General features: G+C 31.7%; 1 protein-coding gene across 1 annotated transcript in view; it reads left to right on the top strand.

Moving 5' to 3' along the window:
* The window catches only part of LOC129950835 (protein bowel-like), a 61255-nt gene that overhangs the window by 11844 nt on the left and 23233 nt on the right, over window positions 1-26178 (top strand). Inside the window, exon 3 of the mRNA XM_056062754.1 lies at window positions 382-1779. Within this exon, the coding sequence (XP_055918729.1) occupies window positions 382-1779 (1398 nt within the window). The remainder of the gene's footprint in view (window positions 1-381; window positions 1780-26178) is intronic.

The raw sequence follows: 26178 nt of genomic DNA on the forward strand, positions 1-26178 counted from the left end.
TTCACACGTCGTCGTCTTAATGTACATACCCACTTAAACTTTCTAATGAATCCGCCGAATGATAGATGTACTTGAAGCATATCAAAGCCTTAGCCGACTTGTCACCGAATGTCATTAGCATTTCGGTTGAAAAAATCCAAATGATGAGTAAACATTTCCCATATAAAGAAAATATTCAATTATGAGGTTTTTTGTTTGTTTAACTTTGATGTTTGTCCAATTTTTGTTGTTGTTTTTATTTTTGCTATTCGTTGCTCAAGTCATGTATGAAGTGTGGACTTGGTTTATGTTAAGTTGGTAGCAACATCGCATCACACCGCCGCATATTCTATGGATGAATAAAATGTTTTAATATATTTGTTTGTTTGTTTTGTGTTTCAGATACATTCACTCAAAGGAAAAACCATTTAAATGCACAGAATGCGGCAAAGGGTTCTGTCAATCACGAACACTGGCTGTTCACAAGATTTTGCATATGGAAGAGTCACCACACAAGTGTCCAGTGTGCAGCAGAAGTTTCAATCAACGTTCAAATCTCAAGACGCATCTTCTGACCCACACCGATCACAAGCCCTACGAGTGCTCGTCATGTGGCAAGGTGTTTCGGCGGAACTGCGATCTGCGGAGACATGCCTTGACGCACGCGGTGGGAGATGTCCCGACAGAAGTTTTGGATGTTGGAGAGGAAGATGGCCAGAATGGAAGCGATGACGAAGAAGATTCACTACTGGAAGTGGACTCTCCCAGACAGTCTCCTGTTCAGAGGCATAGATCTCCTTCTCCGGAAAATAATGTCCCAGAAGTGGAGGAGACCAATTTCAAAGCTGCTGAGGAGAAGAGTTCTGGCTTAAAACAGCCTAATGAAAATGGCAACCATATTGATGGGGAGATCGATGATCAAGAAGATGATGAGCCAGAGGAGAACGAAGAAGAAATCGATGAAGAGGAAGAACGCTTCCTGCAGCAACTCAATGCAGAGAAACGGCGAGAGCGTGAAGAAGCAGTAACACACTGTCACCATGAGGGTGGGGAAACATACACTATGCGTCCGAACTTCTCAGACAAAGATCGAGAATATAACGATTTTCTGTGCAGCACCCAGTTTCCACATCTCTATGGTCCTTCGATGAATCCTCATACACACCTTCCCGCGAGACCTCCCTTGATATCTGGTCTGGCCCAGTCCATCCATTCGCCTTCATCGCATAAGCCACCGGAACCGTATATACCAATGTTGCATGTCCGTAGGGATTTGCACCATCACAAGAACTCTTCGACCCCTCCAGTGAGCACTGATACCTTAAGCAGTCACTCGGCTCTGGACTCCATGCCGAGTTTCCTTGGCTCCATTCCGATTCGTAAGAGACCGATCGGGCCGGATGGAGAGCCACATCTAAGGCCCCCACAATTCACTAGCCACAGTCATATGGCCATCAATATGACTCGCCAGCAAAACTCGCTCTTGAAGCCGAAAGAAGACATATTATTGCACGATATGGTCCCACCACCTCTAACAACGAAACCCCATCAGCCACCGATTCTTCATCCAGCTACGGTGACTTCACAGATCCTAATTGAACCGGGCCCTCCTTCTGAGTTGTCAGTGCACGTCAGTCCTGCGCCAAGTGGTCAGCACCATTCCGGATCTCCATCACTACCACCTCTTCCACCACCGCCACCCGGACCAGGACCACCTCCGCAACAAGCCCCAAGGGCTCCCATTCAGCCACCACCGCCTCCACCCAGACGAACAGGCTTTAGCATAGAAGACATCATGCGGCGCTGAAATGCTATGTCGCCAACTGCTTTACGAAACTAGCGACCATATAACACTGGCGGCTAGCTATAACTTTTTAAAATTAAGATCAAAACCTATTAGATATGTGATTCAAAATTCATCTATATTTAGATTTAAACGATTTACAATTATTTACAATTTACGATCTACCCCTAAGCCAAGCTCGTTGTATGTTCTTGTACTTTGCATCTAGAATTAAATTTTATAAAAATAAACGCCCCTTAATAGTTTCTAAGTTAAGTTTTAATGTTTAAGTGCATTTTTATTCTTGCTGTTATAAATAATAAGGCTTGCCAAACACTAAGTGTTTATATACTTTACATTTTTGTATTATCTTCCTATATACATATTTAGCGAGGGGCTAATAATAATTAACTCTTTGTCAAAGTTTAAGCTATAGATTTAATTATTATATATGTATACAGTACGAATAAGTTTAAATAAAATAAACTTTATTTTGGTGAAAATGTTGTAAACGCGCAATGTATGAGTAGGTTTTTTTTTAACTTTAAGTATGAAGCAATTTATTATTATTTTTATAAATATTATTATTTTGTATAATCTTTAGATACAAAAAAAGGCTTAGATAAAGAGTCTCTCGAAAGTATTTTATTTTGCCTATGTAAACTTTTAAAGTTTCGTTTATTTACCCCTTCCCATCAAATTATACAATAAAGTCTACAATTATACATAAACAAAAAAAAACACAATAATGTAACATTTTATTGCTTCAGTTTTTGGAAAAGGTCGTTGTTTTTTTAGAAAAGTTTTATTTATTTTTTAAAGAAGTTGTTTTTAAAGCGATATTTGTATAAGAAAGAAGAAAGGTAATGAGGAATAAGACCGAGTTTTTGGCAAGAATATAGTATGTGAATTGACATATTAGGCATCCCTAGAAATTTCGTAGTTAAAATGATAGAAATTTGCTTACCTTGGTACTTCTTTGAAATAAATTAAGACACTTGCCCATGTTCTGCATTACACTTATTGTGAATACACTTTGCGAAAGTTAATTTGGGTGTTCCACAATTCGTTATCGTGAATTGGATTTTCGAACATGTAAATGGATTTTCTTCATTTTTTGAACGCATTCAAATCACAATTTTTATTTCTGTGAATTGATCTTTGATAGCTTCCTTCTGCTAGAAATCGGAGGGTTGCAGCAAGTTTTTGAATTGAAGGAATCGATGAAGGTTTAATAAAAGGTTCTATTTATCTAAGAACATATAAAAAAGCGTTTTTGCTTAATCTAAAATTACAATGAAAGCTTAAAAGAGGAAATCAAGAATTTAATTTATTTATAAGAACAATTCTATATAATTTTTACAAACGTATATTGTATCAGGATTTGTCTCGCAAAATTTATCGTCTTATTTTTTCTCTTGAATTCTGCTTCCTTTTTTCACTTAAAATTGCCAGTAATATTGCATCGATCTAACAGCCAAAATTTTACTTAAGAAACAAAATAAAAATGGATGTTCCCTTAGTTCTAAAAGTTCGAAGCAATTTCAAAGTTTTCGAAATCGATCGAACATGGGCGATTTGCTGTGTGCAGAACGATTCAAATTGATTTAATAATAGATCTGCATTTCACTTTTATTTGGAATGAAATAGAGAATGAAATAGATTTAAAATATAGATTAAAGTTATGAAATTCAATTTTATCGTTATGGATTGCTTTTTTTCGAACTTAAAAATAATTCTACATTCCGATTGTTGCTATTTTCAAGTGATTTAAATTTGACTTTTACTTATTAAAGAGAACGGGAAAAGCATTTAAAATGATTCTTAGCAAGCCACTTGTGTTCTACATAACATTTAGAGAAAAACAATTTTCTTTATTCGAGATTCAAGATTCATTCAAAAACTATGCTTCGACACCAGATTCATTACCAACCAATATTTGAAAATTTCCTATCACAATTAACAGCAAAACTACATCTAGCTATAATGTGCACAATATAAATAAAAAACACTAATATTTTATATTTATTTTATTAAAAAGCAAAGAGAAAATAAAAACGTAAGAAATTATACTAATAATTATGAAAATTAACGGAATAATTTATTGAATGATGTAATATAATTTAAAGTGATTTCGAAAAATATTTGAAGCTATGAAACTGATTGAACGATAGAACCAGAAAGCAATACCACTCGGTTTTCAAATTAAATTTTGATTTAATTTTACTTGATTTTGTGAACCTAGCTGATTTTTGTTTAAATATTCAAACAAACTGGGAATAAACTTTGTTTCTAACTTATCAGTTTGTTTCTATCCCATTTCAAAATTTGGTGTCTAATCAGTTATGATGTTAAGTGATTGCCATGTTTTTGATAGCCGAATTTGGCTATCACGAGCTTTCAGTCTGTTAAAGATGGACAATTTATATTATTTCAATTACACAATTTCTAAAAAGAATTTCGAAAATAAAGTAATAATAAATTATAGTGTAATATTGGCTGTCTTACAAATGATTCGAAAGTCAAAAGGTAAGTGAGAAAATGTTGCAGGTCTTTTGTAAGCACTTCCTGGTGCTCTATACTTTATTGCGACAGAGAGGTTGCTATAAGTATTGATAAGCATACATAAATCAAGTTGTTTTATTTTGACTAAGGCGCCAGTTATATCCCTTCGATTAGAAATGAAAATTATATACTGATCGATCGGAGATCACACAAAGAATTTTGTTTTCAGACAAAAAGTGTGATTGCGCATTTATTTGTCTCTACAAATTTATTTTTCTATTTTCTGGACGGAAATTTATTTTCCTAAACAGCTAATACTTTTATGTTCAAAAGTGAAACGAATCGTTTCACTGATAAGGGTTCCGATTTTACACAATTCCAATGACAGATTACTGTCAATGAAAATTTTTCAGTGGATTTCAATGAGGAAATTTTTTTCAATGACAGACATTTTTAAGGATAACTTTAAACGACCTACCAAAAAATTAAAATGTTTTTTTTTTCACTGATGAAAACCAATGATAGCTATAACTTTCGCCTAATTATCAAAAATCATCTTAGCCAATTCAACCACTGTTTTCAGAAAATGGCTTTATTCATTTATATTCAAAAAGTTGCATTTTGGAGAGCGTTATTTTTAAAGCAATTCAACTAATGTTTGTTTATGTTTAAGTAAACTTATCTTAATTTTCTGGGAATTAAAATTTTTTGTATTTATGATGAATTTCCCTTTTAAAATTTAAAAAAAAATTAGAATTATATGCACAAAAGCTTCTTTTCCAATTGAAAAAAGAGAAAGATTTTATTTTAACTTATTTGTTTTCCTTTAATTATGTACATTTTTTTTTAGTTTTCAAATTAATTTTTTTACTCAAAACGGTTACCCTTGTTTATAGCGAACAGTTTACTGCTGGTCCATGAGGCAAATTATGGCTAAAGTCATTACTAAACTATTACCTTAAGCACTTAAGCCAAAACAAAACGTTTAATGACTTCATATATATATTATGAAGAAATTTTAATAATTAATATTTATTTTTTATTGAAAATTTTGCAAACTACAAAATTGCGGAAGGGGTCAATATGTTCAGAGAAAATCCTTGCCTTTCCTATACTAACGTAAAAATAAAATTTATAAACAAAACATTTATTAAGCTTTGCAATTTCTTTCTCCACTTTTCCAAATTATATAACGGAAATCACGAACCGAATTTCGCTGTAAGGGAGATAGAACGACAACCTTGGCGACGCAGATCAACAATTCCGCCTTCCCGACCTAGACGAAGTGAAGATAGCTATATCTAAAATGAAGTCAAACAAAGCTGCTGGAGTTAACGGCTTCGCTGCCGAACTATTAAAAGCAGCAGGCGATGGCTTGGTAGGGAGTATGCACCAACTCATCTGCAAAATATGGTCGGAAGAAAGCATGACCGATGAGTGGAATCTCAGCATAATTTGCCCAACACATAAAAAAGGAGACACTCTAAATTGAGCCAACAGTCTACTTAACATTGCATATAAGATCCTTTCTTCCGTATTATGTGAACGTCTGAAGGCCTTTGTCAACAACCTGATAGGTCATTATCAGTGTGGCTTCAGGCCAGGAAAGTCCACTATCGACAAAATGTTCACACTACGGTAGATCTCGGAAAAAAACAGGAGCTTCAAATCGATACTCACCATCTCTTTATCGATTTTAAAGCCGCGTATGACAGCATCCATAGGAAAGAGCTTTACAGAGCAATGTCTAATTTTGGCATCCCTGTCAAACTTATCCGTTTTTGCAGAATGACGATGGAGAATGATCTCACCGATTCATTTGATGTCAAAAAAGGTTTTAGACAAGGCGATGCACTGTCATGCGACTTTTTCAACACTGCTCTAGAAAGAATTGTGCAAAACTCAACCGTCAACACTATAGGCACAATTTTCCAAAGGTCCATCCAATTACTCGCACACGCAGATGATATTGACATAATCGGAAGATCAGAGCGTGATGTCAGTGAAGCGTTTTTGAGCATTGCGACGGAAGCGAAGAAGATGGGTTTAGTAGTCAATGAGGGCAAGACCAAGTATTTACTATCATTAAAAAATTACATTGAACAACGACGTCTTGGACCAAACGTTACCTTGGACAGCTATAACTTCGAGGTAGTTAAGGACTTTATCTACCTAGGCACCGCTATAAACACAGACAACGACACCAGTGCTGAAATCAAACGAAGAATAGTTTTTGCAAATCGCTGCTTCTTTGGACTTAGAAGGCAATTGAGAAGTAAAGTCCTCTCTCGAGCATCTAAAATCACCATCTATAAGACACTCATCATCTCGGTTCTCATTTATGACGCTGAGAAAGATGAGAGTGCCTTAAGATGCTTCAAGAAAAAAATTGATGATTTTTGGTCCCGTACGCAAAGATGGAGAATGGAGGAGAAGATATAACGACTGTACGGGCTGTACAGCTACACTGACCTAGTAAGCAGAATAAAAGTCCAACAGCTTAGATGGCTGGGTCATGTAGAGCGAATGGAGATCAACGCTCTAGCCCGGAAGGTGTTCGAATCCAATCCAGAGGGATGGAGTAGTAGAGAAGACCGCGACTCAGATGGCGCACTCAGGTGGGTGCGAAACTGGAGACAGCTAGCTAGGGACCTAGCTGGCTGAAGACGCATGTTGGTTGAGGCCCAGGTCCACCCCAGACTGTAGCACCACCTTAAGTAAGTAAGTAAGAAATTTCTTTATATTTCTGTTGTTTCTTATCACTGTGGGGAATATGTGTTTGGATCGCAACTTATTAGACACACTTTAGTTTTAAATGCACCACACAATTAAAGTAAATTAAATTCTCTACAAAATACATTTTCTACAATTTTTCACTCATAGCTATTATAAGAAATATGTAGTACATTTCGATTAAAAGGTATATATTTATTTATCATATCTTTTTTCATAGCTCATACATGGTAAAATGTTTCCATGTATTTTACGAAAGTGGTATTTTTGCTATCAACCGATAAATATTTTGGACATTTTTATCGTATAAAATCCCATAAAGAAATTTATCTTTGACTTTTACTTTTGTTATAAATCCGTCGAATAACATTTCTAAAACTAATGTTCCGAATGGCTCTTAGTTTCTCGATATAATGTAGACTAAAAATTCACGTTTCAGCATCAACTCTTTCATTTAAATAAACGAGTATATCTTAAAACTATAGCTTAATAACATTTTAAAGCTACAACTTGTATTAAACAATTTTCATTTTTAGAAAATTCAAATTCTGTACGTTTTTTGTTACTTAGTTCTAGAACAAATCCACTGATTACAAATGGGAGATCTAATCAGTGTCTTAAAACACGATAATTCAAAAGCCTAGAGGTGAATGTGTTAATATTTTTCAATTTCACATCGAAAGAGATGAAATGGAGAAACATTTTTTCTGAATCGTTAAGTATTTATGAAACAAACATTATCCTATTCTAACTTGATAAATTATCTTAGCTTTTTTTGGAAGAAGGTTTATAGTTAAAGAAAATAAAAATCAGTTCGTTTAGTGAATTTTTAAGTTTAATTTTATTTCAGTCCATGTTGCAATATAAAAACGCATTCATAGTTTTTCGTTTACTCCCATTTTAAATTGCATGACTGTTTTTTAATTCTTGTAACTTACCGATGGATGACAAAATCAAAATCAAAAGCGGAAAGTATGTTTCTTATTATTTTGTGAAATTTAGCTCTCTGGCGTTTCACGTCTCAGAGACGTGTGTATGATGGCTTCCTTGAGGCTTAACCCATTTTGAGGATGATTTTATAAGAGTTAACCGCAAAATCCAAAACTCAAAACCCAAACCCAAACCCAAATCCAAAACCGAGCCATGCCCAGTTCGAGGAAATAAAACTATATAAGATGATGGAGTCACACTGCGCCACTCATTTTACGTGATTTGATTTTATAAACAACACGTTTCAATGTTACTCCTGTGTGAATTTATGAATTTAAAGTTAATTATTATTATTGTTGTAGTACTCCAAGTACTTGTGCTGGTGGGTGCTGGCTGGAGAGAAAAATAATAGGCTTAATTTTGTTCCATCTCAGTGAGCAGTTAATAAAGAAGCTCATGAAAGAATCTTATAAGATTGGATTAGAACAGAGCAGAAAAGAACAGAACAAATAAATTAATTATGTATTTAATGATGTACTTACATTATAGTAATGATAAACACCGTTTAGGTTTGCTGGAATATTCTTTTTGTCTAAATTCGTAATATGACTGAAGATACCCATATTTTGATGTTATATTCCTTTTTATTGTCGTTTTGTGTTAAATAATGTACGAGTGAAGTATCGTGATTATTTGCCATTAAATTGTATTTACACAAATCATGTTAAATAGGTGTGCCTAGTATAAGTTTTTAAAAGTACTCGTAGGCTTCTTGTTTTGATTACTCTTTTAAGGGAGCCGAATTTATGTGTGTACATAGATACAAGAGTAATATTTTTAGGATCCATAATATACATACAATAAATCGCTTCATAACACTTAAGTCAAAATAAGATACTATTAATATTATTACCAAGAGGCGTGTACTCATAATTGAGAACGTATAACTATTTACTACATTTGTTTTTAAAGATTTTTTTCTCGGTTTCAATCAGTGCTATTTTCTATAGTGCAATATAATGTTAAAAAATTCTAATATTTTGTTTTGTTTCAGTATCACTGTGCTTAAAGTGAAAATTTGTTTTTAAAGCCTTGCAGCAGATGTTGTAGCTATAAAATTTGACTGTAGAGATTATTTATGGTATCTTACAATTTTCGTAAGCCCAGAAAATCTCAGTAGACATGGAAAGATAGCGTTTAAGGTCCAAATAATTAATTCAAGTAATGATGTCAATTTTGAGTGTATCAAAAACCTCTTTAAAATAATGTTAAATTAAAGAAAGTTGGAAATATGTTGAGTTTGTTTTATAAAATGAGAATTAAAAGAGTTTTTAAGCATATGTGATGATATAGGGTGTTTTATTTAAGAGAGTAAAAGAGCTGCTTCACTTTTTTCAGAAACACTTTTCAAAACATTTTATTTAATGCATGTTTTTAAATACGTTTTATCATTCATAAGAACTAAAAGAATTTATACAAATACTGAAGCTAAAAGGGTGCTGTTTTATGTAAGAGTTGTTTTTATTCTTTAAAGAATGAAGTCATGTCAAAGGATCTTAAGAAAAATGTAAAAAATATAAATCATAAGTAAATTTTAATAGTATTTTAAAAAAAAAGATGGATACTACATTTTTTTCTGAATTGAAGACGAAAATAAACAAATATAAAAAAGAGTTATATGTAATATTAAAAATAAACTGTTTTCGAGTTCCGCAAAAGTTTTTAAATAAGATAAAATGATCTGAATTTGTATAGCATCATCCTCTACTAGGTTTCAAAAATATTATAACAACAAACTTTTGTTTTGTAGCATAGTATGATTATCTTATCTTCAATTCAAATTCCCAATAAAACAGTACTTTGTCTTTATTATAATGGGTTACTCTGTCGTTATACCATTCTGATTTGTTGGCTTAAGTGTAAAAAACGTTGCATACTTAAGAAATGGATTTATATTATTTTTCACCCTTTATCGTCTGAACGCAGTCTTTTATTCGTACAAATTCGAAATCGAAACTCTGTAAAAATTAGTTACCTAATTCCTAAACCTTTATGTTTCAATATAAAAATTGACACATAGGTTTGAGTCAAGACTAGCTACACAGTGCCATCTATAGGAATGAATGAAAAACTTGCACAAGTTAATAGAGCAACCATAGGTTAGTGTATCGAAAAATTAAAGATACAAAAAAAACAAAACTATAGAATGGCAGCGTGCAAGGCAATAGAGAGATAAATATTCAAATTAAATGCGATGTTTTTTCCAATTAGTTTTGTCACTTAGGTATTTTTAATATTAATTTATGGAAGCATATTAATAAATGGTTAAAAGAAATAATTATTGATATTTCAAAGTAAATTTTGAAAAAATGTGTAGCTATGCAAATGACATACCAATCTAAATCTTTGTAAAAAGTTTATTCAAACTAAAAATAAAGATGAGGTATTAAATAATGAAACGTTATTTATTTAAATAATATAATTAGTTCCTAACAAACTAGATAAGTACATTTCTATAAATAAACATCTTTCAGAACTGTGTTGTTAACAATTTCAAAATCAATCAAGGAGCTGAAAAGTTATTAACGTATGTATTTTTAGCAACGAAAAATATAACAAATAAGTTATTTTAATTATCTTTATTAAATTATTATAAACAAATTCAAGTTATATCTATTAAATATTATTTTTATCGGGACAATTGGTTGAAATGTTTTTTTTTTCAAATTTTTGCGCGTGACAAACTAAAAAGTCATGTAATTAAATAAAAACATATAGTTTTAACTTACAATGTCCCAAACAAATATTAACTATAAATTAATAAAATCAAGTTAAGTCAAGTCACATTGCTTTCCGGGACTATAATAATACAAATATTAAATATCGTCTAACATTTCAGTATACAAAAGAAACACATTTTTGCCACTGCTTAATATTATCTTTAAAATAATATTTTGAAAATTTTTTGACAGCTGTCAGATTGCAATGCGCCATTCAGCGAAAGAGGGGTGTGTTCAATATTAAAGTTAACCCACAACGCAGCTTTTTAAATTCGTTTTCAGACTCACATCCCTCTTCTTCAGATCTGGAACTCCAACGACTAAATATGATACGCTCATTAAATTCCGACTTTAAAAGCACTGTTCAATGGGGGATAGAAAAACCGTGAGGAATTTAATGCTTTGAAACCCCAATGCTGTCTTGTATCGTTGCCATTGCCCATAAATGGCACTTTCATCAATGAGACTGAACACCTCAATATTCTCGATTTATGTGTGTGAAACTACCTTCTCTTGTAGAAGGTGTTTGGGTTTTTTAGGGCGATGCAAGAATTTTTGCTCCCCTTCTGATCTGGCTGTTATGGCTGAAACACAAACACGCTTCAGCTTCGGCTTGGTCTGCGATAAGTTAGGCCTGCTTCGAGGTTACTTTAAATGACACTCCCGAACACGGTTGCCGCATTGGTCATCTGTGACCAAATTTGGTAATTTTTTTTTCACTTGGTCATATTTTTCGGAAACAAAAAAAGATGTTCGACAATTTGAGTAACGAAAACGTTCTTGGCTAAACAGAAAGAACGGTTAAACTCATTTAGGCAACTTTGTGTACATAAAATCTTTATTAAAATATAAACTCTTTATCTGAATTGGGCTTAGGGAACAGAGAAAATTATCTACTCATTACATAAGACGTAAGAAATTTCAAAATACCTTACTACTTTTGTTACAATTATTGTAAAAACAAACTCTTTATATTTTTATTTATGTAAATAGAACTTTTAAAACAACTTCTACTAGTTATTTAAATTAAACTTTAGTAATAATAATTTAAGAAATGTAGGTATCCAAAATAAATCCAAAAAAGTTTTTTGTCGGATTTCGAAATTTCAATATCATCTTTAATTGATTATTTTTTCTAACTTGGTTCAGAGTGATCCCAAAGATGAAGTAATGAAATGGACTATGCCTTTATTTTCAAAAAAGAAACACAAGAAACGATAAAATTGATAAAATTGATATAATGCGAATTTTTGGGAAAAGTCAGTTTTTTTTTGGAATACTTTAATTAAAAAAAAATAAAGGAAAAGACTTAATTTTAAAAACGTGCTGGGCAAAGAGATTGAAAAAAGTCTTAGAGTCTGGAGAGTAATAAATTTTCTTAAATTATGTTTTTGCATTTACATTCTTTAAGCTTATAAACTTTGATCTCATCTCAAAACGCTTTTTTTTATGTTTCGTTAAATATGTCAAGGAAAATATGAAGAATTCATCAATCTGTGTTTACAAATTTTTCGGACTTTAATTAATTATGTTCGTAATTTTTACCTTCAAGTGGTCATTTTTATCTCAAATTTGGACACCAATTTTTTTTTTTAGGTTGGAAAGCGTGCTTCCAATATGACATTTCTAAGATGGCACTTCTGTCATTAGCAGCTGTTATTTTTTCTCTTAATAAAAAAATATAAGTTTTGAAATCGAAAAAATTAAATTAATATCGGAAGAAAGTATATATCTAAGTCTATAATTGCCAATGAAAATCCCTCGAAAAGCAAATGAATTTTGTTTGTTGACTTTTTAACAGCTGTTGAGCTGTCACACAAAGCAAATGTTCAGCAAATTTGAACTAGAGCTTCTGTTTCGAGTCACACTACGTAACATTACGTTATTTCCTTACGTTTATCAAATGAAACGTGAGGTCGAATCTTCATTGTGATATCATGCATTCAATTCCTATGGCTGAACTCGTAAACGTCATGCAAACTCGAAGCTGAAGCGTGTTTGTGTTTCAGCCATTATCGCTTCAACGTCGTTGCGTCGTAAAGTTTCATGCCTCACACTTGTTTAACGTTTTTTGGTCTTGTAAAATAGCCTGCTGCATTTCTCTCCTTAAACAGTTCAACCGATATACTCGAGCTTCTAGAAATGCTCATCAGTATACTCTCGAGCTCAACTTCAGCCATACTGTGAAATACAGTGATTTGTTCTTTAGCCGTACTAAGCGAATGTGGAATGCCTAGCGTGTCTTTTCCAGTTATTGTAATATGTATTCAAAAATTTAAAACCTATGTTCACCGACATCTCCTTTCAAATCCTCTCACCCTTTTCTACTGCTCGCAGTGTGTCTCTGCTGTCGCTTATTATAACAAAAAAAGTTACGGTAGTGAACGGTAGTTCCAACGTTTATTAACAGCTGCTGTCATTTTTTACACTTTTTCTCTCTGATTTATTGCAAACATACTTCTTGTGAGCCACTTAAATAATTGCCGCCCAAGTGCCACATATTGCACCATCCTCTATTGAAATTTCCCTTAACACCCGATTGTCCATGTTCACATAAGACTTGACTGGATTAAAGATCCTTAACAATAATAAACAACTATCAAAGGTCCTGATGCCATTGTCCAAATGGCAAGATTTTATTTTTTAAATACGACATAAGTATCAAAAGAATCACTTCAATTCGGATAATAACCACATTCATCCGTCAGCACACGACATTTTCTGTGTTTTTACAATTTTTGTTTTCAAAACACAAGTTAACAAAAATGAAAATAAATTCGTCTCCAATTGCGTATAAATTGTATCTACAATATTCACAAGAAATCCGGCCACACAATGCCAAAGCAAAGTCAACTCTGTCATTTCGCACCTTTCAAAATGCGACCTACTGTGTAGATGTCATCCTGTGATTGTCCACGACCTCTGGACAAAAAAAATAAACCTCAATGGGCGACATTAGATCTTCGAATAATTCCTTGAAAAGTTTCATTTTTTTGTCTTCATTTCTTGGATATTTACAAAATACTCAGTAAGTGCAAAAGATATAAATGCACTCAACATGAATCTAATCTCCTGAGAAAATTCAAACCCTGCCTTGTTGTGGTCTTCATATACCTAAACAATGTTCCCAACAACAATCCCAAAACATATAAAAAATCAAAATCTTGTCCTCAATGTTTTGGGCAATTTCAGGACAATTAGGACAAAACACCATCCAATGGCCATGTAATGGAGAGCTATATCTTTCGAAAATGAGACGACGTCGATGAAGGAGAAGAAGAAGGTAATTGTGAGCCTGAGCATGCGTGTGGTCCTTCTAAAGAGCATCCATCTCGTATGGTCTTGTATTTGTTAACAATAAGAATTCTAGGATTTAATGAGGCGTAGAGAATACCTACAACACCACTAAGAACATAAGAAGTGATAGTGAAAAATAGGTGAACTGAACTGAACATGAACATCACATCACATCGATCCTTGTTGATGGCTGATTGCCTTGTAACAGCTATTATCAGGACTACATTTAACAAAAAAGGATATTGTACTCCTATATTATGTGCCAAGGATATGGATATAGAGAGGAGTCTTTTCTTTTGGTTTTTTGTTTGCGTTTTGTATCTTTTTGAGATAAATGAATGAAAAGATTCTGTAAACAAATCAATTCTTTGGTGCGAAGGGCCAATTTAAGGCACCCTGCATGTTATGCTGTATATAGAATGAAATGAGGTTTGGGCATAACGATTATGCAGCATGACATTTTTATTTTGAAATGGAAGATTGAAGAAGACTTTAAGATGGTCTTTTCGTCTATAATGACCCCGGAAATTTAGTTTAATGGCTTACCAATATCACATATAAAGATAAGAAATTTCAGGGACATCAAGAGAGGTTTTGACCTTAAAAAGGTAAAGAGAATAACTGTAATTTGTCGGTGATATAGACTTAACCAAGAATTATGGCTTTTGGTTACACATTTTAAAACATTTCTTAAGTGTAGCCTGAGAAAAAGTTGGAGCTAAACAATACACATTTTTTGTAAAATTAATACTTTTTACATTTTCACCACTTTGAAGGAACAATTTTATGTAAAGTTCAGAAAGTAATTGAATACAAATTATTAAGCTATGAATTGATGAAACGTTTGGTAAGAATAGACTCACTACTCCAAATAGTCCAATAATACTTTTGGAACTAACTTAAATTTAAGATTTGAAAACAAATTTAAATGAAACAAATTTCACGAAAACTATAGACTTTATTTTGAACTGCAAGTTATATAGCTATTATTGGTTTTCATTAATGAACATTTTGTTTCGAGAAAAAAGTTAAATAAGTTATGTCAAAATTGGTTTGCCAAATTGCTTTATTTCAATCGGAAATAATTTTTTCAATGATAGAAATTTTCAATGATCGCTATACAAGAGTTGTCACAATATTCCAGTGATTGGTTTCAATGATGACAACGATCGGGAACATTTAAGTGAGATCTCTTTAAATTATCTCTTAACACTTGAGTGATAGTATTCTTAAATTAATTTATTACCCAGAAAGTTGAATCTAATTGATTTAACTTCCTATCTTCATACCACCATCTATTCCATAACCAAACATTATTATCGGACACGCACATGTGTCGTCGTATACCTGATTTGTTGGTCCATTTACGAGTTTAGAATTGGGAAATATATTCAAAAAAAAACTTTTTAGCCTCATATAACCTCTTAACTATAATTTACATACCTACAGCATATACCTACACTACACCTAAGTTGTATATAGTCTATTTATGTATCTTTATCAACTTTATTTGTCCCTTTAAATGGGCATTATATCAGATTTATTTGTTTTTTATTTTAAGTACCCTCAGCATTTTTTGGTGGATATAATAAAAACTAAACCACGCAAATGGATACAATTTATTTGAATTAAAAATGTTCTTGCTAATTTTGTTTATTTTTAGTCTACATTAGTTAAAAGTCTGTTTGAGTTAAGTTCTGATTAGTTATCCGTGGATATGTCAAAACAAAGGGACACAAAATAAATTCTCGGAGACTTTTTTCGAATTGTATTTGATATGTTTTTCAATGATACCAACGAATCCAATGGAAGTTACAGTACTGAATTATATCAATGGAAAACTTAAATAAAGATAACATTTCTTTATTAAATTTGGTAGCGTAATAATTTTTAATGAATTAAGGTTGGCTGTACCTATAGTTTATTATTCTGAAAAATTGATCTCTGAAATGTCAAAAATTGTATGCAGAATCTAAACGGAAACGGGTTATTAAAGCCACATTTTCCTCCCATTTTTTCTTGGAATTACTTTGAATTTGTTCGTTTAAGTTTAAATAATGGAAGTTTCAAAATATTTAAGGAAATAGCTCTTAAATTTATATGAAAAGCAAACAGATTTAAAAATATCAAATGATAATTTTAAGCTTTTATTTTTTTAACAGCTCGTAATAACAATTGTTGATTACATATTTAAAAAAAAATTTAAATTTAGCAATTTACAACATTAAGATCCTGATCTAAATAGCAAATCATTATTTTCCACTTAATAAAATTGTTTTATCTGAACACGTCTAAGCAATGAGAATTCGTATAAAAACATTAAAGCGAATGAAACAAACCTTATAGTCTGGGGCAAGGATCACTAATTTTAAATATCAGAAACTCAGATTAAGCAAATTAATAATTTAATTGTATTATAATGTTTACTTTAACCACTAGTAAATAAATGTAGTGGATGAAAACTTTTAACTTGCCATATCGATTTTAAATCCAAAAACAATAACTGACTGAAAACATTTTTGATGGTGATGGTGCAGATGAGTTGTTCGAAAATGAACCCGGAACCAGTACAAACTTTGTAAGAAGAATATTTTGTTGCTTTTTATTAACTTTATTATACAGGGTAATGAAGCAATTATGGATTGGGAAAAATACAAACCCAGTTAATTGAGAAATCCGATACATCCAAAATTAACGAGAATTCATGAAAACATATCTGATGAGCAGGAAGTTAAGAAATAAAGACGGAATTTCTTAAAAAAATCAAAAGTGATTTGTTCAGAAAGTGTGAGACGTGTAGTATCCTTAAGGATTTGGAAAACCTTAATCCTAAATAATACAAATTTTAATAATAAATTCTCAAACCATATTTTATCATACCTGGAGACTGAATTTTACAATATGTTCAGTCAACAGCACTAATTAAAGAAGGAAAAGATGCTATATCAAAAAAATCCCTTTTAACCTGTGAAACTTCTGATGATGTAGATGTAATTTTAATATATATTTCCTATAGAGCTTTGCAATTCATCTGGCAACTCTTAAAACAGTTGAAACATCCCTCCAAAATGCTACCAATAGCTGGTCTATGGGTGGAATTGAATTATTTCTAGAAGACGGTTAAGGCCGTTCTAGATCCTTCTCGATTTGTTCTAATACATGGATAGTCATCTTTTTAGTCAAACAAAATCTTTTGTAGAAGGCCAATTCATCGAAACTAAAAATGTACTCATTCCTATCGTAAACCTGACGTCAATCAATTCAAGAACCTCCACATCATCTTCCAGCAATAGGCCAATTCCAAATTCATTGTTATTATTTTGTTTTAGTTTGAACAAAGAACTACTTTTTTTGGCACAACAATTTACTGAATAATGTCATCACACAACATTATCTCCCAAGTGAAACTTAAGGTTTTATGCCCTACTATATCTTCCCCATAAAATAAGTTTCACTTAAGTTAATTTATGTCAAACTTTGGGTTCTGTGCAAACCATTAAGCAGAACTTAGTAACTTATGTGGAACTAAAGAATTTAATCGAAATCATATGATTGAAAAAGTTGAAAATGCCCGTCAATCGGAGAGTTGATTACTCTATAGCCAGCTTAATTATAACTTGTGTGACAAGAACTACTTCCAAGATTCTTTTTCCCAAAAAGATATTTCCCTAATTTTTAAATCAATGTACGAACTTCTATATTTATATGGAAAACCATTCAACGGAAACTTTGACCAATTTTGCAATTTATTTACGTAACTTGGGAGCTAAAGAAGATTGCTTTCATTTCAACAATGTGTGTACAATTTTTAACCAGCAAAGAAAAGTATACTTTGGTAAACCATCCGTTTCAGTACAGGAAAAGATTGAAATTTTAAATAGATCAGATTGGGCGAACCTTGTCAAATTTGTCAGACCTAGCTACCACTACAGAATGCTTATAATAACGGAATATACATACATCACATGCACATATTTATACAATCAAATCATACCTTTTTTCCCTTTTTTTAATTTTATACCAATTGTTCAATTGTATACTTAAATATTTTAAAGTCACCAGTCGAGGTAACGGCTAAGCCAACGCTTAAAAATTCATAAAAGCTTTTGAAAAATTTATAATGTTTGCTTGCAATAAATGAATATTTGAATTTTGATAAATTTTAAATCATAAAATTTTCGAAAAGGTAGTATTCATAACAATAATTTTTAAAAAGGGTTCTAACTATTTCAAGGATACTTTATTTCTCTGGTTTAAGTTTTATTAGGCTGAGCACTACAATCTATATGTTTTGGGTACGCAAATATTTCTGTGTGTTTTAAATGCACCTCCCCTAAAAATGCCATTTTACAAAAAAATAACCTGTTGCTTAAGTTAGAATGATAAAATTTCATGAATTAATTATTTGGACCTTTGACCTTATCTTTCCCAGACTATCATACATTTTTAAATTTCACCTGTTTTACATAGGCCTAATGAAACACTGAACCACGTATGCTAATACTGTTTCCAACAGAAAAAGTCTAAATGGTTTCAAAGTAGTTTTTGTTTTTGTAACGAATCAAGGTTTCTCAAACCTTCTTTTATAGTAAATTGAAGACTTATTACAAATGGCAATTTCCAGAAACGAAGTAAAATGTGAAACATTTTTAAATAGTTTTTAAAATAACGATTTTTGCAAAATCATCATACAATTTATTTAATTTAGTTGGCTTAGCATTTTTAAAGAGGCGACTTTTAAAAACAATTTCAATTAATCTCTTGAAAAATCCCCTGTATTTTGTTTGTTTAACAGAAATGGTCTACGACTGAATTTACCAATCAATTTACCAATTTTTAACGCCCAATTTCTTCACAAAATTGTTCTTAAAACTCAATTCATGCCAAGATTAAGACACGATTTATCAAGTTTTATACCGATTAAGCGTAGAGCTAAGAACAACAATCTAAAGAATATAATTTTAAAGTCTGTCAAGAAAACGACTATAAGAACATCAGAACTTATGAGAAATATAAACTGACCTAATGCTAGTTTAATTGAGATTGGATTACAAAAAAACACAAATATTTATTTTTAAATCTGTACAAAATTAGAAAATGATTTTTCAAGCACTTTGTACAAGTTTTTGTCGCATTGAAAACGATAAGAATTTGTGTTTTTCTTTCTTTCGAGAAGAAGTTAAACTTGAGTCTTAATTATCCAACAGTTGAGCTTTCACTAAGTTTCTTTTGAAGCTTAAAGAATAATTTTTATTTAATAATTCAAGAACACGTTCGCGACAATTTATGATAAAAAAGCATTTAAAAATATTAAATTTATGATACAAAAAACACGAAACCGGAAATTGATTAATCATTTCACAAAAGACTTTTGTAAACATTTAAAATTATTTATTTTTGACATAAACTTCAATAAATATTGTACAGTAATTATTTTCTTTTACAAATTGACTCAATTCGTAATAACAAATACTTATGTACGTGATAAACTACAAATGCGTTAGCAAAAATCCCCCTTTAAGTCTCATAAAAGTAATAAAATAAAAGTTTTAATACCTGCTACATATGTTCTGGTAAATAAAAAATAAAATCACATCTCATTGTTGCTTCAAATTGTGCAACAAACTATATCTTCGTCCCAATTAATATAGGTTAGGTATAGGTAAGTGGGGGAGTCAAGACCATATTAAGATTTTAATACCCTATAAGTATTTTTCTGCTGCACAACCTTATGTTATAACCTCTGGTAATTAAGAATAAATAGTGTGAAAAATCAACACCTAACCGCCCCTCTTAAAAATCCTTCATAATATATCACATATGATGCTCGTGCCATTGATTAAGGCCACGACCAACAACGACGACGAAGAACGCTCGAATAAAAACCAGGAATTGGTATTGATTTTTGAAGTGCTATATTTGCCCAATGATTCTGTTTTATATATTTTAAGGGCGCGCTCACACACAATGGACACCGAACGAATGCGAATTTCGTATGATCACAGCAACATTCCGGATTATTGCATAATAAACGATGTTACGATGTTTGCATTTAATCTGAGTTAATTTATCCTACAGCTGTTTATATGTTGACGTTTAATGTCAACGATAACGATGACGATGCCAACGAAGGACGAACTTAGCTTGTTTTTGTTTGCTCTGTCCATCAAAAGGACAATCGATTTCCTACAACAGATTGGAGTAGATTCTGCAGAGGTAGTGTAGTGGCGACTTCCTGGGGCCGAGCTGCGCCAGAAGGACACATTGCTGATTCACAGCAAAGTCAATATACCAAACAAAGGTCCTATGTCATATGTGTGGAAAGTAAAATAAATCGGTGCTCGCTATAACGACTTATCTGCTCCTCTGTTGCTCTGCTTCCATCTGTTTCAGGGATTACGATTTACGAGTTACATCATTTTATTGACGATACGTTTTTGTGACAAAGAAAATTCTATACTGCTATAATATAGGGAAGCACATTCCTTAATCAAACTTAAGCTCTAATTAGAACTCGAGCACTTGACAATTTAATTAAACAAGCCCTCGAGATGGTCATGTTTTCATATGTTTTCATGTTTTCGTTTTGCAAATCTCGAGTGCCTTGCCTATATAGTGATTTGTAAACCACAGAAGTCATGAGCAGATAAGACATTCATAGACATGAAGTAGCAAAGTGGCCACTTCTATCCGACAACCTACAAAGCCCACTCGAAACCTGACACTGATTAGCAATGACAATTGTATCCAACTATGTGTAGACTTATGAACACCACCAATTGATTGATTTTCAACAAGCTTCACACAACACTTTGTCTTCAAGCTGATATGGAAAATGTTTTGAAAAATATCTATTTCAAAAGTATAAATGATTATGGGTTAGGTACTCACTCTTGCAATACCAACGAGGAATGATTGGAATTTGTTTTTAACCTTGAGAAGTCTATAAACACAGAGTGACAGAGAAAAAATAAACAAATTGCAATTGTTGCAACACTTTCTGAGAATTAAAACGCGGTGGCCTCATTCGAAAAGTAAACATATCCCGCTGCCGGTAGATAGTTTGACGAACTTGTCTACGAACTTACTATGCACTATTACTGGGTGCACTGCACACGCCCTTCTTTGAAACTCTGAAACGGCTTCTTCCACGCGACCGTGGATAATCATAAAACGACTTTATTTTTCCTTTAAAAACCTGTGTTGGATTTCGCTGACGACTACGACACGGCTACAAAAATATATTGCTGCATGAAATTAAAAAGATATTGTTGTCCCTCTAGAAATTATTGCCCCTAATTATCATAAAATTTATTAAATACCAAGAGAAACAGAAATTCGTAAGTGTATGAAAACGGGAGGGCGAAGGAGTATAGAATATAATATCTATAAACGTTAAGCAATAAAAACAGCAGTCTTCGTTTTCTTAAAAAAGGACATTTTAAAATGAAAAACACTGGAAAAATGAAAAATCCTCAATGCACGCATATTCGGCTATTTAGCTAAAACAAAACTTCAAAAGGAATGACTTTATAGCATTATGGTCCTTCAATTATTGTACCTTCTGTATTTCTAAATTTCCGTCATTAATGACACAGAAAGCAATATATGTATATACTCCTATACCTATTCCTCTAGCTCTTATATGACAGGACAGTCAAGGACCTATGTACATACACTTTCAAGCCGACTGCGCTATTTTCGATGTCATTAAGTTCCTTTCGCAGCATGTAAACATCGAAGCGCGACTAACTTCCTGCGAGTATACGAGTACATGCGGGAATTATGAGTTTTCGGAATGCTCTGCAGGTAGCACATTGTTGTCCAATGGAAGCCATTAAAGGTCTCAGCAGGAGGTGCACCAAAGGCATAAAGGTCACAAATTATTGCACTTCTTTTTGGGGGATTCTCGCCAAACTATTAATATACGAGTTTACCAAAGCGCAAATTCGTCAAGGCAAATAATGAGGATGAGGATAAGGATGACGGACAGGACATGCTATGGATGATGGTTTTCGAGGTTAATAGTTGTCCTCTATGATGATGGCACACCAGAACATACCCATAACGATGTGGAAACGATTTGTCCAATTATACATGGTGAAACAAAATATTGTCATCACATCATCATCGGAGTGATGGTCCATGAAATCGGTCGTTGATGTGACAAATCGACAATCGGTCGGTGTAACTAAATTATATTTCAATCTGTTAATCTATACAAAACGAGAATTTACTATGCGTTCCATAGCTGCAAGTAAAATATCTGGGAAATTGAATTTTCAAGACTTCAAAGAAAACATAACAACAAAACGAGAGGAAAGTACGAGTTTGCAAGTATATGAAAAAACAACTCAACTCAAACACAAGGAGGAGGAAACAATTTGAAATTAGTATGCAAATGGGAAACCAGGAACATCCATAACATCCGAAAAGGATCTACGCTTTTCCACCCACCTATAAAAACTCAAAATAAAGAACTTTTGAAATGATGGGGATGGCGAAGATGAGCAAAAAATCCCATCAACTTTTCATTTATATTCTCTTCTGCAGGTCCTGATGATGGAGATGGGAAATGGAGATGGAGGAAGGATAAGGATACCTACCACCGATGTCCTTACTGTGTGCTGTGCACTATGCCACCACTGTGAACAACTGTGAACGCAAGCCAGCACTATAGTACCCTCAGCAGGAATACCATTTAACAAGGTTACCCGTTTTCAAAGGGTTCTTTCTTTCAACACCACGGGCTGTGTTTTAACATTTTGATTTGACTTTTGTGATAAACTTAAAGGATTTTCTGATGCAAATCGTTTTCGTTCGTTTTGTTATATTTTCCACTTTAATCTGTTCAGGAAATGTATGGAATATGTTTTGTTTGTTTTTTCTTTTATTAAATTATATTTTGAGAGAAATAAATATAGAAAAACAAAATGAGGGTAACTAAGTGAAAGCATTAACAAATAATGAAGAATGTTGGTACATTGAATAAGTTATAGTTTTGAATTCGTGTATGTAAATATTTGTAATCTTAAATGATTTTTAACTTTGAAAGTTGTACTTAAAGAAAAATGTTGCCTTTAATTGAGTTTTAGTTTGGATTTAAGCCATCAGAGTTTAGCTTTCATGAAGTAACTTTAAACGATGATTTTCAATTGTCTTTTCTTAAGGCTCAACATTGTATTCAAAATTTAGCATAAATAGTTGTGAAACATTTATACCAATTACAAAGCATTCCAAATAGTCTTCTTTTTTTAATTCTTTGTATTTTAATTTATTATTCATATTTTCGTTATTATATATTTCAGAAATTATAGGTACATAGATGAGATTGGTTTAAAAATGTAGAAAGTTCAGTTAGCTTATAATCGTAGACTGCATTTATGGTGAAGAAAGTAGCTAACCAGGATAAAAATCGGTAATACCTAAAGAAAAACTAACGATTTTCGTAGAATTATCGACTTTTTGACATGTTGCTTTCAGACCTTGAAGTTAAAAACCTGTGTTTTTATAAGACCAACATTTTAAACACCTTAAAAAAATTAATCTACCGGATATAAGGAAACGGACTTGTTTGCCCGAAGACAAGAACAAACAAAATTTCAAGTTGATTTATTTGTCTCCAATTATCTCAAAAATGAAATATATTTTTAGATTTGGCTTTTTAAATTTGATCAATAATTGACAAGGACATTTACAACTGAAAAAAAATAGTGTTGACAATTTGGAATAAAATGTTTCGTTTTAAATAACTTTTCTGCTGTTTTTGATTTAATTGAAAAATAGAGTTATTTAATGAAATTCTGGGTCTCAGAAAATTTATATTTCAATAATGTAAGTGTTGTCTATGTTTTTCAATCTGTGAATGTATAAGCCGTTATTTAATATCAGTTTCTTCCTTTTTTTGCCAAATCTTCGCACTCCAGCGTTATGGTATATTTTATAACAAATGCACTATTTTTTTGTTTTAGTATAGCTCGTTGATTACTTTTAAAAACGTATTTAAGCTAACTTTTGGATCAACTGCATTCTAAAAACCGTCGGATCTACAGACATAGGTGTATGACATATGACTTAACACCGTAGAACGTAATTGTATTCAAACAAATTCTGTTTCTTAGCCATGTTGTGTTCGTCGCTCGAAGTTGGAAACTTGGACTATTAATTAGCTCAACATCATAAACAAGTAACCAAAAACTCTGAACCACCGGATTTAAAGCAATCTTACCTTTTATTTTTTGATGGATTTTAAAAAATATTGAATTTATTTTTTCAAAATCCTACTTCTCACAAGCAAGTTTAAATTCGTAGCCTAAATTCATTAGTAACGATATATTTTTTAAAACAATTTAAAAAAACAGGATGGATGCGAACCACACTGATAACTTCCCATCCCGTATGTCTATTTGTCTTGCTTAAAAGTTTTATTTTTTCGTGTTGGGTTTAAAAAGTTGTTAGTTGAATCATTCTTACAAATTTTAAAATTACCAACAATATTTTTCATATAAGGAAACAGTTAAGTTTGAAAATCTGGTTTTGTTAAATACATTTTTACTGTACAAATTTTTTTACCACATTATTAGGATTTCTTAAATTTTTACAAATTATATAAATGAAATTAATTTGAGAGATATTAAGAACTGAACATCAATTTTTACCAAATTTGCGTACTATTTTTTGTAGATTTTATTTTTTGTTATAAAAAAACGGATTGTTGGATTTTTATAAGAAACACTACTGAATATCGAAGACAATATTTTCTGTAAAATAAAAAGAGTTGGTAGACAATATTTTTAAATTTCAAAAGCTTATTGAGTCGTAAGAAAATTTTTACAAACTTTGAGTAATGATTTTTTAGGTTTCTATTTTTTATAAAAAAAACTGTCAATTCGATTTTTCCCAAAATTTTACCAGAAGTTAAAAACTTAATTTTTCCTTGCATACAATTGCTTTGGAGATAACATTTTACACATTTTTTTTCAGCTTTTTGATTTAGAAAAAAAAACGTTATCTGGATTTTGTTCAAAAAATATACTTGTATCACGTTACAATTTATAATATACAATTTAATTCGTTTTTTGGTTCGTAAGATATTTATAGGTTAACCAAGATGATCACCTTTCTTTTAAACTGCTATGGTAAAAAAAACCGCCCACGCAATTTTCTTGAGAACCCTTTCTGGATCTTTCTTGCTTAGTATCTGTATAAATTTATTTGAAGTCGATATCTCTTCTGGTTCTTGAGCTATTGACATCGAAAAACCGTTGCGAACGTATACACGCACGCACAGACATCTTTCTAAAAAATTTTTTTTCGACTCTAGGGGCCTTGAAACGTCGAGAAACGTCAACATTTCAATTTGACAAATGGGACCCATTACAATAATCTCCTATGGGAAGTTAATAACACATTACGGTTTTTTGAAACTACATTAATAGATTTCGTTTTGTAAAAAAGTTCTTTTGGGTTTATTATTCCTCATAGTTTAGAGTTTTTAAATATTTTTTTTTTTATTTTTTTCGGGTATTAAAATAAAAAATTATAAAACCTATAAAAGAATAATATTGTATACATTTCTTATGGATATGTGTAACCACTGTTTAAAATCAAAAATTTTTCGTTATTGTTTGTAAGTTTCAACTTTCAAGGTACTCTGACACCTAGATTTTTTTAGTTGTATAACAAAAATAGGTTTTTTTAAATCTTTCGAAATTAAATACTTTATTTTCTCTAAGATATTTAGAAAATTAAAAACTATACGTTTTAGCTTTAATCTATTTTTGAAGGGAAACTTTTTTAACTTGGGTATTTGAGATCCATATTTAGAAACACAAAAAAATAGTTTTTCTGGGTTTTAAAAACATGCAAATCAATTTTCATGATTGGAACTTTGTATGTATTTTCAAATTAATCTAGAACTGTCTAATAGTTCCAATGCATTTTAGTATCTACTTTCTACAAGTGACGCTGAAAGAGTAAAGCGAAATACTGCAAACCAAAATGTTTCACAATTCAATTTTCAGCATAATGCATTTTCAAATGTCTAACTGTAAAAAACTAAGATTGTGATGAATAGTTATGAACAGTTTTATTTGTTGAAATAATTTAAATTAAATTTTATATCAAACATTTGCGAACAAATTTGAATATTTCGACGAAATTGAATGATAC

The sequence above is a fragment of the Eupeodes corollae genome, chromosome 3, assembly GCF_945859685.1.
Source record: "Eupeodes corollae chromosome 3, idEupCoro1.1, whole genome shotgun sequence".
Lineage (NCBI taxonomy): Eukaryota > Metazoa > Arthropoda > Insecta > Diptera > Syrphidae > Eupeodes > Eupeodes corollae.